General features: G+C 34.1%; 4 protein-coding genes across 7 annotated transcripts in view; 2 read left to right on the top strand and 2 right to left on the bottom strand.

Moving 5' to 3' along the window:
• Positions 1 to 7,904, top strand: part of LOC119840791 (breast cancer anti-estrogen resistance protein 1) — a 51,030-nt gene extending 43,126 nt beyond the window's left edge. For all 3 annotated transcript variants that reach the window (XM_038367534.1, XM_038367535.1, XM_038367533.1), the window contains exons 2-9: positions 1,769 to 1,909; positions 2,904 to 3,044; positions 3,666 to 3,968; positions 4,346 to 4,532; positions 4,818 to 5,058; positions 5,389 to 5,557; positions 5,711 to 5,934; positions 6,115 to 7,904. In XM_038367534.1, the coding sequence (XP_038223462.1) occupies positions 1,769 to 1,909; positions 2,904 to 3,044; positions 3,666 to 3,968; positions 4,346 to 4,532; positions 4,818 to 5,058; positions 5,389 to 5,557; positions 5,711 to 5,934; positions 6,115 to 6,427 (1,719 nt within the window). In that variant the 3' untranslated portion in view covers positions 6,428 to 7,904. The remainder of the gene's footprint in view (positions 1 to 1,768; positions 1,910 to 2,903; positions 3,045 to 3,665; positions 3,969 to 4,345; positions 4,533 to 4,817; positions 5,059 to 5,388; positions 5,558 to 5,710; positions 5,935 to 6,114) is intronic.
• Positions 7,905 to 8,415: 511 nt separating this feature from the next.
• Positions 8,416 to 11,635, bottom strand: LOC119828207. The gene is made up of 9 exons (XM_038350308.1): positions 11,372 to 11,635; positions 10,927 to 11,285; positions 10,567 to 10,669; positions 10,489 to 10,510; positions 10,261 to 10,428; positions 9,786 to 9,935; positions 9,280 to 9,430; positions 9,017 to 9,114; positions 8,416 to 8,634 (listed from the first exon to the last, which is right to left on the bottom strand). The coding sequence occupies exons 1-9, from the start codon at positions 11,416 to 11,418 to the stop codon at positions 8,437 to 8,439; spliced, it is 1,296 nt and encodes a 431-aa protein (XP_038206236.1). The 5' UTR covers positions 11,419 to 11,635; the 3' UTR covers positions 8,416 to 8,436.
• Positions 11,636 to 12,077: 442 nt separating this feature from the next.
• Positions 12,078 to 13,582, top strand: LOC119840870 (N-alpha-acetyltransferase 10). The gene is made up of 4 exons (XM_038367648.1): positions 12,078 to 12,227; positions 12,659 to 12,991; positions 13,072 to 13,220; positions 13,324 to 13,582. Exons 2-4 carry the CDS (start codon positions 12,832 to 12,834, stop codon positions 13,552 to 13,554), a joined length of 540 nt encoding a protein of 179 aa, XP_038223576.1. The 5' UTR covers positions 12,078 to 12,227; positions 12,659 to 12,831; the 3' UTR covers positions 13,555 to 13,582.
• Positions 13,583 to 14,329: 747 nt separating this feature from the next.
• Positions 14,330 to 14,601, bottom strand: part of LOC119828305 — a 1,953-nt gene continuing 1,681 nt past the window's right edge. The window contains exon 2 of one of the 2 annotated variants that reach the window (XM_038350426.1): positions 14,330 to 14,535. In XM_038350426.1, coding sequence (XP_038206354.1) covers positions 14,460 to 14,535 — 76 coding nt within the window. In that variant the 3' untranslated portion in view covers positions 14,330 to 14,459. Of the gene's footprint in view, positions 14,597 to 14,601 lie in introns of both variants that reach the window. The other variant, XM_038350427.1, reaches the window with a different exon arrangement.

Below are 14,601 nucleotides of genomic sequence, written 5' to 3'. Positions count from 1 at the left end.
AATTTTAGAGACTACTCTATTGTTTTACGATAAATAGTGTGTTTTAAGTTTTTAATATCTGCTTACTTTCCACTAAATGCATATATGCATGTTTGTTACATGGAAGTTACACGAGAAATCTTTAAAATGTTTTACGATCATCTGTTTGTCCGTTTATAGCGACCTAAATAAAGGCATGTCATATTTTAGTGGTTACGATAGATTACGTTATAAAATATAATTTATAGGAACTCAGTTTCCTTTTGTTAAATTGAATATAGCTCGGTTTCGCAATAGAATTCTTTGAAATAAAAAACATATCCGTCATCCGTCCTGTTCTTTAAATATTGTAGTATAATACAATTTAAATAAACCAATGAAGCATATTTTGAGAAAATTCTGCGTAAATAAATTTAGTATCAAAGCTAAATTTGTCTCTGTATAAACGTAATAGTGATTCGATAAATCATTTTCCTGTGGACCCGGGATGTAAATTTAATAGATGCCGTTGAAAGCTCTACGCGAAACATGTGCGCCTGGTAGAGGGTGCAATGGTGTCAAATGTTAATAAGGAGGCTATTAATAATAGTAACGTTCCTCGTTTAACCCTACAAATAAATCTCGGATGTTAACCGTTATACAATCATAGCTAAATTACATTTTCCAACATAATATACTTACAAATATTGTGCAAATACACCTTTTATATAATGTTACATTATTTTATTCTTGAAAAATGTTAAAAAAACACTGCGTACGCTGAATAAGGTTTATCTTTCAACTGTCAACTGTTTTTATAAATTTTTATAAATTCATAAAAATGACTATTAACCACATACCACTAATAATGTATATATACTATACACCAAATTCCAATAAATCCGCTTGCCTAATGATCTGAAATGCGTCCAAATACACTATTCTAAAATTCTATTCTCAAAGCTTGACGAAGAATTCTTTGACATTCAGTTAAAAGTATTTAGGTTAAGTAGAGCTGATACTCAATTCTTCAGCTAATAAATCTAGATTTACGAAGCGCTACGTGAGAGTGCACACTGTACGTGTGTTGCGATCGAGTAAATTCCAGAGCTTTCCTGTCGGTTAAGCAATCACTTACCGACAACTAGGTTTATAGGTAGCGGCACCCTCTCTAGAAAACATTTTTATTATCACAACTCTTTAAAATATTAACATTGTTCTTGTGTTTTATATAAAGAAAATCTTTCTCATTAGCACTTTGTACTGCGCAAAAATAGCGCAAGGAAGACTTTATATTTTCCATTAACCTACTTTCAAATAGCTGCACAAACGAACCTTGCGTCTTAAATTTATAATAAGTTATTCAAATTTCCCGTATGATGAAGCTAGTTAGGCCACTCTTGCATAAGAGAGTTAAGAGGGATAACTTCTTATTTTACGGATTTAAACTTTCGCGTTAATATTAAGAAGTTTATGAATATGTTTTATCATAGTCAATCTTAAGAAATGGGCAATGTTTACTAATAAAACTAAGTCCCGGCCCTTGGTCGCCTTATAAATGGCATTTCAAATTTATTGCGATGTGTCTTGTCTATAACCTTATCTTTCAAGAAATACCTAATTTATAATTTGGTTTTCATTTACTTTTATTTTCTATTTCCTTAAGTAATCCAAATGTTCAAGTCAAGTCATTCCTTGACTTTACAGTTTATCGAATTTGACCTTTCAAATCGATAAAGTTGTGTTACAATTTTATAAAAGAATATAAAACTGTAATTCTCAACTTATCAAAGCTCTTTGCTTGTTACAGTGCATGGCGCGAGCGTTGTACGACAATATAGCGGAGTCACCAGACGAGTTGGCATTCAGACGAGGCGACCTCCTCACCGTGCTGGAGCAGAATACAGGAGGGAGCGAGGGCTGGTGGCTCTGCTCACTTAGAGGCAGACAGGTACTTACCAACTATTAAACATCCAACAATAAGCTCCGCTAAGCACACGCAAATTATTGTTCTTAAAAATCATTACGATTCTGTATAAACATTTGTGTTAATATAACATAAGTAAAACTATGTGAGTACCTACTATAAATTTTGCAATGTACAAAATTTTAATTCAATCAACACTTCTTAAATACATTACTTAAAGAGAAACACGAGTTGTTTTAATCGTGACTTGCCTCGTCGCTACTTTTATGCTCACCGCAAAAGCCCTCCAAAAAGTTATATTTTCCACGTAAGTGGTTCCTTCATATTTGTTGCTTTTCGTTTGCAACCTTTGAACGTAGATTTTTAATTTACATCACGTGAAAATACTTTTTATTCTGTATCTGTTTTATAAATAATTTCGAAATGTGTGGCTGTTTAAGTACTTATTGTTTTCAACTAAAATTGCCGTCTCATTCTTTAAACAAAACAAGGCATTAGGGAAATACTGATATATAATAGGATGATCTAAGGAAAATTAATACTTCCCTTATTTTGTACAATTATAATCTGGGTACCTTTTACATTAACATGTATGAGGTTGTCGCATATTTAATAAAATGAAATATTTGGGCTTTCGAAAACTGATTATTTATTTTCGTCGTGATTTTGTGAAAACCATAAGCTCATAACTCGTGAAATTGCAATGAGATTCATGACATTTGTTTACAATTTAACTCGTTATTTTTCGCTATAATGCTAGTATATTTACAAGAAATCGTTATTTCACAATTTAACTGAAAAATAACGCATTAATTTAAGCAGTATTTTACGCATCACAATTTTTCGATATATTTAATATAATTTCACTTTTCTCGCGAAAATGATTATAATCTAACGGTGTTTACAATTTTACAGTGACTATCTACAGTTAGCAACCTTAGTTTTTTGAAATAAACATAACAATTACTCCCGTTACTTATACATACTTATAAATCATTGGAATTATTTTGTTTTCCAGGGAATATGTCCAGGGAACCGTTTGAGGATAGTGGCTGGAGTGTTCGATGCGAGCTCCACGACACAGAGGCGGCGTACGCGCACTCCGGCGCCCGTCGCTCACCAGCCATTGCCGGCACAACAGTCCCCAGCGTTTACCAAAGTAATTCCTATTTCGTTTTTAAATAGAGGAAGAAAAGTCTTTGTAATGCAATCATGAAGGGATTAGCCTATTTAAAACTGCATCATCACTGAAAAGTACACGTAGGCTATGTAAGCGCGTGCGAAGCCGGGGCGGACCGAACCTAGTTATTTATAAAATCTTTAAATGAATATTTTAGGTAATTGCTTGGCAAAAAGTTAATCACATTTTTAGATTCATATCTACCAATTGCTGTGTAAATATGAACACATACAACTGTAAACGCTTAAAAGGGGAAAATAACCAATGTTTAAAAAATCTTTTTTATAAAGCGTTTAATTGCATCGAAATGATGAAATGAAACGAAACAGTAAATTTATCTATGTTTATTTTCCAAAACTGAGCTGTATTTTAATGTCGGTTAGGATTTGATCACGTACACCCAACGCAATAAACAGGAAAACTATAACAATACGTCATTATTATTTATTAGTATGTAATTACGCAAAAAGTAACGTAATAGAATCCTATAGTCTCTTTTGACACCAAATGACGAATATTTTACGCGAATCTGTAACATAATCTTTGTTTAGAAACATTGGGGAATAGGATGGAGTGATCATTTGAAAACATTTTTTTCAGATCGAAGAATGTTCACATTACGATGTACCCAGAGCGCCGATGCCTGTACAACGTCTTGGGACGTACGACTGTCCACGCCCAGCCGCTGATTGGTATGACGCCCCGCGAGCTCCTCGACCGGCAAGCGCTGACTCAGCTTGCAGCGGTACTGGCTCGCTCACTTCAGCCACGTCAAGCGCTTCAGCGAACTCGGGGAGCTCAGCACACTCAGCCGCGTCTGCGTCGAGCACGTATGATGTGCCGCGGTCGCGCGCTCTACCATTGCCCTGTGATGCAGCATTGGAAGCGCTTGAAAGATTACAAGTGAGTTTGGATTCGATTTGTATTAATTTCTCTGAAGAGTATTCAGTGTACTAAATAGAAATACATCCATTGTTTTTGAACAAACAAAATGTATTTACGTTTATAAAATGCGTTTTTTTCTTTGGTTCCTCGATCCTTGCCCACTCAGAAGTCAGAACCATGTAAAAGTCTGCTGGCTGTATGGCTGCTAGTGGCTATTTAATTATTCACATTGGTGTTACATCTTTCTTATAATTTCATTGTTATCAAATGAACAATTTAGTCGAAAAAAATTAGGCATATTATAATATAAATATTAGCATAACGCATTAGTGTTATCCATTCACAGCCAGCATAGGATGACCAGACGTGTGTGGTAAATGTGTCATTGTGTACAGGAAGAAGCATCGGCCGCAGTATCCCGGCTGCTGTCATACGTGTCGCCGGGGTGGCGGCGGCGCGGCGCGCTGCGGGCGCGCGTGCTCGACGTGCGCGTGGCCGGCGCCCGCTTGCGCGCTGCGCTGCACGACCTCGCCGTATTCGCGGACGCCACGCTGGCTAACGCGCACGATGCACAAGATAAAGGTGAATTATACTTGCAATCATATTCAAAAAGTTCCTTTTGTGTAATAATGTAATACACTTATAATCAATTATGGATAATGTTTGTATAAACTAATGGATGTATAAAATGTCACACTTAAAAGCCTTAAATAAAATCAATCAGAATATAAAATTATAGAACAAACTGTGTCTTGGCAATTTGTAAAAAAGTATAGGACAAAATGATAACTTGTCACACATTGTTCTCAATATTCGACATACATCAACTCATCAGCGCTATAACACCAACCGATCACCCCAATCCAGGTATCGCAGTAAAGCTACGGCCGCTGGTGAAAGCGCTAAAGGACGCAGAACGCATCACGCACGAGGCCACAAGCGCGCTGGACGCTGGCGACTGGGCGCCAGAACGCCTGGAGCGGGACAGGGAGCCCACGGACGGCACGCAGGACGCGCTCGACCAGCTCGTGGCGTGTGCGAGGTCGCTCACAGAAGATGTTAGGCGTGCTGCCTCGTTTATACATGGAAACGCGTCGTTGCTTTTCAGGTACTTAATTCTACGGCGTAGAGCTATTTCGATTTTTTAAAATATAATAATAATATATTTATAGTATTTCGTTGGTTGAATTACGTGATGGAAATAAAACAATCGTTGCTAAACTCAGCTAGCATCAATTATAGCTTGGGGAAGTGTGGTGTAATCCATCGACTCCATATATTTTATAGTGATATCCTGTATGTAATTTCTTGGTCTTTATCAAAGGTGATTTGAAATTTGCAAGAAATTTATGCATAACTGTCATTAACTTAAAATGAGGGCTGGATTTGATTAGACTGCTCAAAGCTCAACGTAAATCTAATAATAATCTATTTATAGACGATCAGCCACAGTCCCAGAACACGAATGGACAGAAGAATACGACTATGTGAGGCTAGAATCACGGACGGCGGTGGGGCGCCGCAACGCGGAGATCAGAGCTGCCTTACCTGACAAGCTGCGGGCTTCCTTTGATGCTCTGGTCAGAGACGCTGATCATGCTGGCGAGGTAATTATTATACGAATCAGTTTTTTTGTTTTGAAAGTATTTCAATGTAAGGGTAATGAAAAACATGGTCGTTCTTAACAATCGTATAGTTGGCTAACCGCTCAACCTAATTCTCTGTTTTTAATACTTACATAATATACTTCCTATGTACAGGTTAGCGCAGTAGCCGCAGCCACCCGCCTGCCCCCGGACGACAGGCAGCTCGCGGCGTTCTACGCAGCGCAGACCGCCACGTACGGCGCTCACCTCTCCACGGCGGTAGAAGCTTTCCTCAGGACTATAGAGATGGGCCAGCCGCCGGACGTGTTCCTTGCGCATGGCAAATTCGTTGTGCTGAGTGCACACAGGATTGTGCATGTCGGCGATACGGTGCATAGGTAGGTTGAAGAATTTCATTGGTGTAATATTACGCAAAATCTTCCTCAATGTTACTCGAAACTTGTGCGAATAAAGGTACTTCTAAATTACACGTACAAAAAGTAATGTCAGTATGCTTTGATCACTTGATGTTTTTGTGGTAAAGAGAAAGTATTCACCACCTATTTATCTTGTTTCAGGAGTGCACAGCACGCCGGCCTAAAAGCGAAAATACTCCGATGTTCTGACGCTCTATCAGATGCACTGGCAACAACAGTCGCTAAGACAAAAGCGGCAGCGCAACAATTCCCTTGCGCGAGTGCCGTAGCAGAAATGGCAGAATCTGCTAGAACCCTCGCAGTACGAGCTCAAGAGCTGAGACGCGCTTTAGTGAGGGCTGCAGAACCACCGCAAGACACTCCGGCTACGACGGTCCCCCCTTCCACGACAAGTACTCCGTTAACTCCTCTCACTCCCATCGCTCCCCACGGCGCTTCACTCCCAGTTCTATAATATCTTCCTGCTTATGCCATGGATTTGAAACGCTTATGGAATTTAAGCAGACAATATTCGGTAGACTTAGATGCTCCAGTAATCGATGTCTTGATCAGTGGGTTGAGGTTGGACGACTGATTTTGACTTGTTTTTCATTTGTCGAACCTACCAGAGACCGATGATCGTAAATTTTATAAATATGATGCTATAGACACATGTCTACGTGTACTTAAGAATGATTTTATTTTGGATATTTTACATCGTATAGAGGCAATGCTGCAATGATTTGTGCTGGACACTGAGGAAGCTGGTTTTCCTCCAAAAAGGTAAAACGCCGGTACCAAAGACAAATGATAATACGCAATTTATACATCGAGTATACTGCCTAACGCGAACAAATGCGAATAGTTTCTATTCAATGTTAGCTTATAAATCATATTGTTGGTTTTGCAAACATTAGTCAAAGGTATGGAGTTGTAAATGCAATTAATTTACATTCACAATGGAATGTATAAATCATAATTTTAGATGCTGGATGCTCATTTGCTGTAGTGAGTTGAGTTGTCCGTCCAGTTTTATACAATTTTGCATCAATTGTAATTTAAGAACATCGTACAATGATGTTTAAGGCTTAATTTACAAAAGGAGATATTTAAACTTACGTACCTACGCGTGTGTATGTCATCCTTGTTTCATCTCTGTCTTTCTATCGAAAAAAAAAAACAGAGATGTGAACAAGTAGGCAAATATTTTCTTGTGTAAATGAAGCTATATTTGTAAACAAAATGTGTTGTAAAGCGTACAAATTGTGCTCGTAGTAAATGGCAATTTATTGCTTTATAGTTAAAGTTCATAATCGTATTCGAGTGGTCTACAGGATATGATTGTATCTGTCGTATGTTGCTCCAATGCAGTGATTATAAATTTAATTATTAATGTTCCTTGAAAGCATTCTTTGTATGTTAAGGCTATTAAAGCTCAGTATTGCGCTAGAATTTATGACCAATAAGTGTATAAGACAACTAAATTATTTGGTGTTTTATGTGAAGAATTTGAATATCTGTGTGCTCAATTAACCAAATTTTGTTCAGCAAACGTGTAAGTATATGTGATACGGTTGATGTTAACACTGCCAGTAATCGAGATTTTTACCAATATTAATAAACTGGAACTTTCGGAAACAATTTACATATTTTGTTTTTATACACAAATATATACCTACCAATGATTTCGTGGCAGAATAATAATTGAGAAGTAAAAATATAGCTATTGCGGTATCGCAATATCTCGTACTTTAAAAATAAATCATAACTAATCGTAGAATACAATATATCAATGTAAAAACATGTTGTATATTAGCTATGTGTAATATATTTCCTAGATGTCGTAGTTTAGCTAGGTATAGATGAAATTGTACAAAAGGCATATTAAATAATTTTATTGATTGTATTATAATTTAATCGTCTTGCAAAACGCAATCAAGTAAATATACAAAATTTCGTATTTATACAATCGTTTCATTTCATCCCAGGACCTAAATGTGACAAGGTATAGTCTCAGATTGGAAAGTAATACCTACCTTGCTTGTCTGTCTATATGTCTCTTTTCTTCACGCTCAAGCCACCGAATCGCTTTGAATTAAATTTGGTAAAGAGATAAATTGAGATTCGTTTAATTTGATTTTTGAGTGCATCTTATAATTATTAAATATAAGAAAAAATGCTGGCACGCTAATATAATTTTTATCTGGTTGAAAATAAAGCGAAACTATGTAAAAGTGGTGTTTTTAACTAAAATAAATATTATATACAATTTCATATTTTATCAAATTTCTCCAAATAACCACTCTTAATTGTCACTTTAGTCGTTGTTTATTGTAGTTGCTTTACTTTATTAAAAGACTACTACCTTTTGGTGTACGACACTGTTTAAAATATAGTGATTCACAATTTTTTTTAAATGGTTTACTATTCCGTGTTTTCATTGTTACAATAAAAGTACTCAAATTCAAGTTGTATTTTAATTTATTAGTGAGACTTCAAATATTCTTGCGCCAATACTTCTTTCTCTGTGTAAGCGAGAGCAGGATGAGATTCTGGAAGTTTCATTTCAGCCGCGACAGCTTCTAACCTCGCGGTCCGTAACCGAAGAGAAGTTTCCAGAGATTTCGCCTCCCTTTCCGCAATATCTGCTCTTACCGCCTCTTCTAGTCTCTTTCTTTTGAGCTGAAACGTATGTTGTTGTATATTTAAAATTATTTGTAATTACCCCCGTATCGCCTTGATTGAAATAATTTTATAAAAAATCAGTTTTTTTGTTTCATGATGTTACTAACTACAAACAAACTCTCAAAATTTATGTATCTTTACTTTAGTGAGCGCCGTTATAAATTCTTTTAAGAATATAGCCAGGCTTGATTTTGGAGTTAAATCTTTTGGTGGGGCATAAAGCTCCTTCTCTTACACTCTTCTTGTAACTCCTGTTGAGGATATTAAACATCCATCAAGTAAGCTTTGCATATCGTAAACAATGCACATATGTATGCTAGGATAATAAGCATGTTCGTCTTTTGTTTCTACAGTAGTAAAATGGTATACATCCTTATACCTTAGCAGTTTCCAACTGATAGTTCAGTAACTCAAGTTTCAATTTAACAACTTCTTTATTTTCAAACTCGTTCCATGGTGCCATATAACTTGTTGAACCTAAAAAAAAGGAAACAAAATTTTTTTAATTTTTTTTATTTGAATTGATTGTATGTAAAAGATTCCTAGATAAAGATTTCTTAAATAAAAAATTATTAAAATAGATCCAGTACGTATTTTTTAAATGTCAATTCTATTTATCACATTTTATCATAAAATACCCACCAATCCCCGAATCGGCGTTCATAACAAATCTCAATGGATCTATACAATCATTGTGATCCGGAAGTGGTGATGCTCTAAGGTCACTGCGGTCAATATCATCCAAGTCTGTATCATCCATTTTGCTATCAAACAATGGTTCTGATTTGAATGCCTGTAATAGTAAATTATCATGTTTTGAAATTACTTTTGACAATTAAATTACATATTATAATTAACAACTTATTTATTTTTATTTAGCCTATACTGTAGTACAGTTTAGGCTAAATATTATATTATATTCCTTGGTGAAGGACTTCCAAAATTCCTTGCAGGAGATGTTTTCTCTGTTATATGGGTTAATTCATGCACATTGCACATATAATTGTTTTAGTTTATTGAAACCTATATAACTATATATTTCAAAAAACAGGGTTTCAATAAAAAATATAGTACTCATGTACATAATACATAGTCTTTTTTTGTTGAAATAAAAATATTGTGCATAGATAAAACATAAAATGGCTCACTTGATTATCCAAGTCCTGTCCACTACCAAACCTTTTGATATATTCTTCTACACTGGCTTTTTTCATTATCCTTTTCATATTTTCAAATTTCGTTCTAAGAACCCTCTTTGACCTAGCGTTTGTACTGTATTTATTAAACACTTGTGTAATCTAAAACAATTTGATTATTATGGAATTTAATTAAACAACAATATATACATTTATAGTTTAAAATTTGTATATATAGAATACACAATCGTCTTTAGTCTCAAATGATATATATGCGTATGCAGGTATATCATGATTTAAAAAATTATAGAACTTTCATGGTCATCATTCACTTTCACCAATCATATAAGTTTGGGCAATGGGGTACTGTAATAAGATCCATGGATATAAATGTATAAATTATTTATAGTTATTTTTCATTTCTTTTCTTTATATTGCATAGTTTCTGTTATATTGCATATTATAAAAAATACAACACCAAGCTCACCCTCGTCCATGCTGAGTTTTTCAAATCATTAGCTTTTTTGGTTGTTTCTAAATTGAATACTATCTCCTTTTCCTGTTTTACACATTTTAAAAGTAAATCACATTCCTGTGGTGAAAAGTTTGAAGATCTGGCCTTCCTAAAATTTTTAATTTTAAATTGAAGTGTTTTCTAACAAAATATAGCGTAAATGCCATTTAAAAACTTTAAATTATGATACTAATACTTTACTTGTCTGTTTCTCCAGTACTTCCTAAAACAGGTATAAATATAAACATAATTACAACATTACAATTTTTTGTATATCACAAGATACAAGAATATAACAAGAAGATATATTTACCACATTCATCTGATGATTTGTCATCCTCCCAATAATTCATGGAATTCTCTTTCATTTCATTATCACAATCTAAAACATAGAACAAGTTGAAATGGTATAATTTTTTCCACAAAAAGGGTTAGACTCCCTGGGGGAGGTATCACTTAACAATTTCCTATACAACAGCAAAAGAATCACAACAATAGTTTAAAAACCCACAGCTATGGAAAATCGAAACCCTAAAAAAAAAGAAATACAGCTGAATTGTGAACTTCTTTCATTTGTGGAATTAATAAAATTAAAAGAAAAAATATAATTGTGAATCTTAAAATAAATACATTATTTACCATCTTGGAATGAGGCTTGAGCACATTCAATTGGTTCAATACTGTTCTCTGATTCATGTATCATTAAAACGACTCTATTGGTAATATCATCAAATTCAGCATAATTTGTATCTATAACATTCTTTGATACTCTCCTTGCCACTTTTTTAAGATTCTCCCATTTTGTTCTAAGGTTTTCAATGCTTCTATAGCATTTTACATTTTGGTCATTAAATTGTTTAGTAATTTTTGCCCAAGCTAAATCTTTTGCATTGATTGATGTAGCATTTGTACTCTTATTTAATACAACCGCTTTATATTTTTCAACTAGATTTACAAGCACTTTTACTTCGTCTTTATGAAACACTGGACCCCTATGTCTGAAATAATGAAGATTATATAGCCCCTATATTTTATTAACAAACACATTTGATTAATATTGTGAATACGGTTAAGTTTTATTTACCCAACTAAATCGTTTGCAGACTTTTCGCGGTTTGATGAATGATCCATTTTCCATTAATGTTTTACTGTGTACCTTTTCATATTAAAACCCAAACAAGTTTATATATTTCAATTCAATTCAATTCAATATTTTAAGGATTTGCAGTGGGTATACGTTAAAATGTACAATAGGCATTTAATCCCACCTATGTCCTTTTACTTATTGCATTGTAATTAATTGTATCCTCATTCCTTATAGCCTATTCAAAACTTGTTTCATACAAGACTTGGATCCTGACACTTGACAGTTGACACTGAACGTCAACGTCAAAACCAATTATTATAAACTTTAAAGTGGCAATCGGTAATAAACTATCTACCGGTAGGTATCTATTTCTATACGAACTATACCTAGTTCGTATAGAAATTTCTAACAGAAAAAATACAACAAACGACAAGTGATTGATCGAAAAGTGATAACTGAAAATGACAATTCCAAAAAAGAAGTCTCGTTATGCTCATTAAAATATAAATCTAAATGCTAAATGTATTTTTCTTTCTACTCTTAATGACCTGTTCTGTATTTTGACGATTTAAAAGTTCTTCTAAACGAAATCTTGTTGAATATTAAATGTTAAGAGTTTGAGTTTGTTTACCAGTTGCCTACATGTTAGGTATCTCTCACCCAGGAATATTACACACATTTTTACTATCTGCAAACTTGACAAATTACACATGTCAAACTTCAAAGTCGTCAATATTATGACATTTTCGATGAATCCGGTTTTAGGTTATATAGCCTATATTTAAAATAAATAAAAAGCTTAAAAATATCAGCTCTGACGAATGCAACCGACAGTAAAATATATATAAAACAGGTATTTCAATACGTCTCATTATTTGCATCACACAATTATTAACATTACTTACGTTTATAAGACATGCTAGTAACCTGTGCCCTTGCACCTTTTGATAAAATATGGCGGACGTGTTCATGCTTGACATGCACGTAAAGTACAACAATAAAATTTCAATTCTGAATTATTTAGTACAATCAAACAGCATTTATTGAAAAATCAATTTGTAATTAAGTATATTAATAGTTATGCATTCCAATTTTATTAGTGCTTAATGATCAAGACGTTTTTGATGAAATGAAGGAAGTCATATTAGCCATAATAACTTTTGTATGTAGTATATTTTTAGTTTTTGTATTTGTATTATTTTGTAAGTAGTCCAAAATTCCATATAATGTATGTATTCAGTGGTATATATTTACGATATTTTTTATATCTTGTCTTTGTTTAAGGTTGGTACGTCGTATGGAAATGTTGTTTATCTAAATTTCGCTTTGTTCGTGAACTTATAGGTGGTATGTCTGAAACACCACCTGCCTCAGAAGTACGGCAGCCGAAATTAAAGAAAACTCGTAAAGAATAAACTGTGCAATATTTTCATTAACCCAAAAAACAATTATCAACAATGAATATCCGTTGTGCGCGACCTAGCGACCTTATGAATATGCAGCACTGCAATTTGCTTTGCTTGCCAGAAAACTATCAAATGAAATATTATTTTTATCATGGACTGTCCTGGCCACAACTGAGTTATGTTGCCGAAGATGAAAAAGGCCATATAGTAGGTCAGTAATCTTCTCAGCATTTATTTTTAACCCCTATATTTTTAAGAATACTGAAAACTTAAATTTGTGATAATCCACAGGATATGTACTGGCCAAAATGGAAGAAGATGGTGAAGACAATAGACATGGACATATTACATCCTTAGCTGTGAAGAGGTCTCATAGACGTCTTGGTTTAGCACAAAAGTTGATGAATCAAGCGTCACTTGCTATGGTTGAATGCTTTCAGGTATACAGTAAATAGATTTGGAAGTACTAGATTTTATGGAGAGTATTTTAAATTAAGTAAAATGTAATAGTTTATTTGCATCACTTTGTTTTCAACTTTACAGGCCAAGTATGTGTCCTTGCATGTGAGAAAGAGCAACAGAGCTGCACTTAATTTGTATACCAACTCACTAGGCTTCAAAATTTTGGAAATTGAACCTAAATATTATGCCGATGGTGAAGATGCCTACTCCATGATGCGAGATCTAAGTGCTTTTGCTGAAAAAAAGACTGAAAGTCAGCAAACCGAGAACTTGGAAATTAAGTCCGAGTCAGCAATTGTATCTCAGTGTTGATGAAATTTGAATAAATCACTTAATTGCATTGTGTATTTTATACGAGTCTTAACCTCATAAAACCTATTTTTGTCAGTGATACAAAATATAGAGATTTAAATACAATATCAGAACAGGACAAGCCTAAACAAAAATTCTGCACACATAAATAACAATGTCATTTGGTTGGTTTGAATTTTTTTTTGTCTTTTGACACTTCAATATTCTAAGTAAAGTTCATACCGGACAAGGAACATGCTTGAACCAGCTCTCTACAAATAATGAATTAAATAAAATTGGCAATTAGGTTTTGTCTCACTCAAATCTACTTTTTTGTTTGAGCAAGCAGTGGCAGGCAGGTTACCTTATTTTCAGTGGTCATCAATGTCAATAAAGTTATGATAAAATCTTTCCACTTCAAAATTTTATTATTATTATGGATATTTGTCTCAGGAAGTAAAACCAGTTTATTGTTTTGATTGTGGCAGTTGATAAAGCTTTGGTATGAATTGGGCCAGTTTGTAGAAGATAAGTATCACACCTCCACTAAGACCAGTGTGAAATAGTAGCATGCTACTATCTTGCATAGGGGAGCCAGAAACTTGTTTCCTTTTCCTCTCCCTTACCAGTCCCAGGCAGAGAATTTGTAGAGATATTATGTCTGTGAAAGTTCATGGCCGATGGCGAATGCTTACCATCAGGCAAACCACAAGCTCTTTCGCCCAATATGACAAAAAATGTACAAATTGCATCTTGTGTATGTAGAATGCTATGAACTGATAAAATCATAAGTTGGTATTTCATTAATACAAATTTAATTAAAAACAAAAGAGGAAATCAATATATTCCCTCATACTACATCAGTATATAGCTTAATTACATAATCGATTTATGTATCTTTTAAATAAAGCAAGTTATTTATTTAATTAATCACTAATGCAGTCTTCTTCAGCATCAAACAGATGGTTTAATTTAAGTTCAGCCCTTTTTTCATTATCAGAGTTTTCTACAATCTTATCAGTTTTTTTGTTAGTCTGTTTTTTTCCTCTATTCCGCGTCACACCTACT

The sequence above is a fragment of the Zerene cesonia genome, chromosome 7 (assembly GCF_012273895.1).
Source record: "Zerene cesonia ecotype Mississippi chromosome 7, Zerene_cesonia_1.1, whole genome shotgun sequence".
Classification (NCBI taxonomy): domain Eukaryota; kingdom Metazoa; phylum Arthropoda; class Insecta; order Lepidoptera; family Pieridae; genus Zerene; species Zerene cesonia.
Note: the sequence above shows the minus strand (reverse complement) of the source record. Positions and strands in the feature narration are given on the sequence as shown.

Coding starts and splice junctions, on each gene's coding strand:
- LOC119828207 (XM_038350308.1), bottom strand. CDS start 11,418: ATGGATCATTCATCAAACCGCGAAAAGTCTGCAAACGATTTAGTTGG. Junction 11,286..11,371: donor TCTGCAAACGATTTAGTTGG/GTAAATAAAACT, acceptor TCATTATTTCAG/ACATAGGGGTCCAGTGTTTC. Junction 9,936..10,260: donor AAAACTCAGCATGGACGAGG/GTGAGCTTGGTG, acceptor AAATTGTTTTAG/ATTACACAAGTGTTTAATAA.
- LOC119840870 (XM_038367648.1), top strand. CDS start 12,832: ATGAATATCCGTTGTGCGCGACCTAGCGACCTTATGAATATGCAGCAC. Junction 12,992..13,071: donor TGAAAAAGGCCATATAGTAG/GTCAGTAATCTT, acceptor GATAATCCACAG/GATATGTACTGGCCAAAATG. Junction 13,221..13,323: donor CTATGGTTGAATGCTTTCAG/GTATACAGTAAA, acceptor TCAACTTTACAG/GCCAAGTATGTGTCCTTGCA.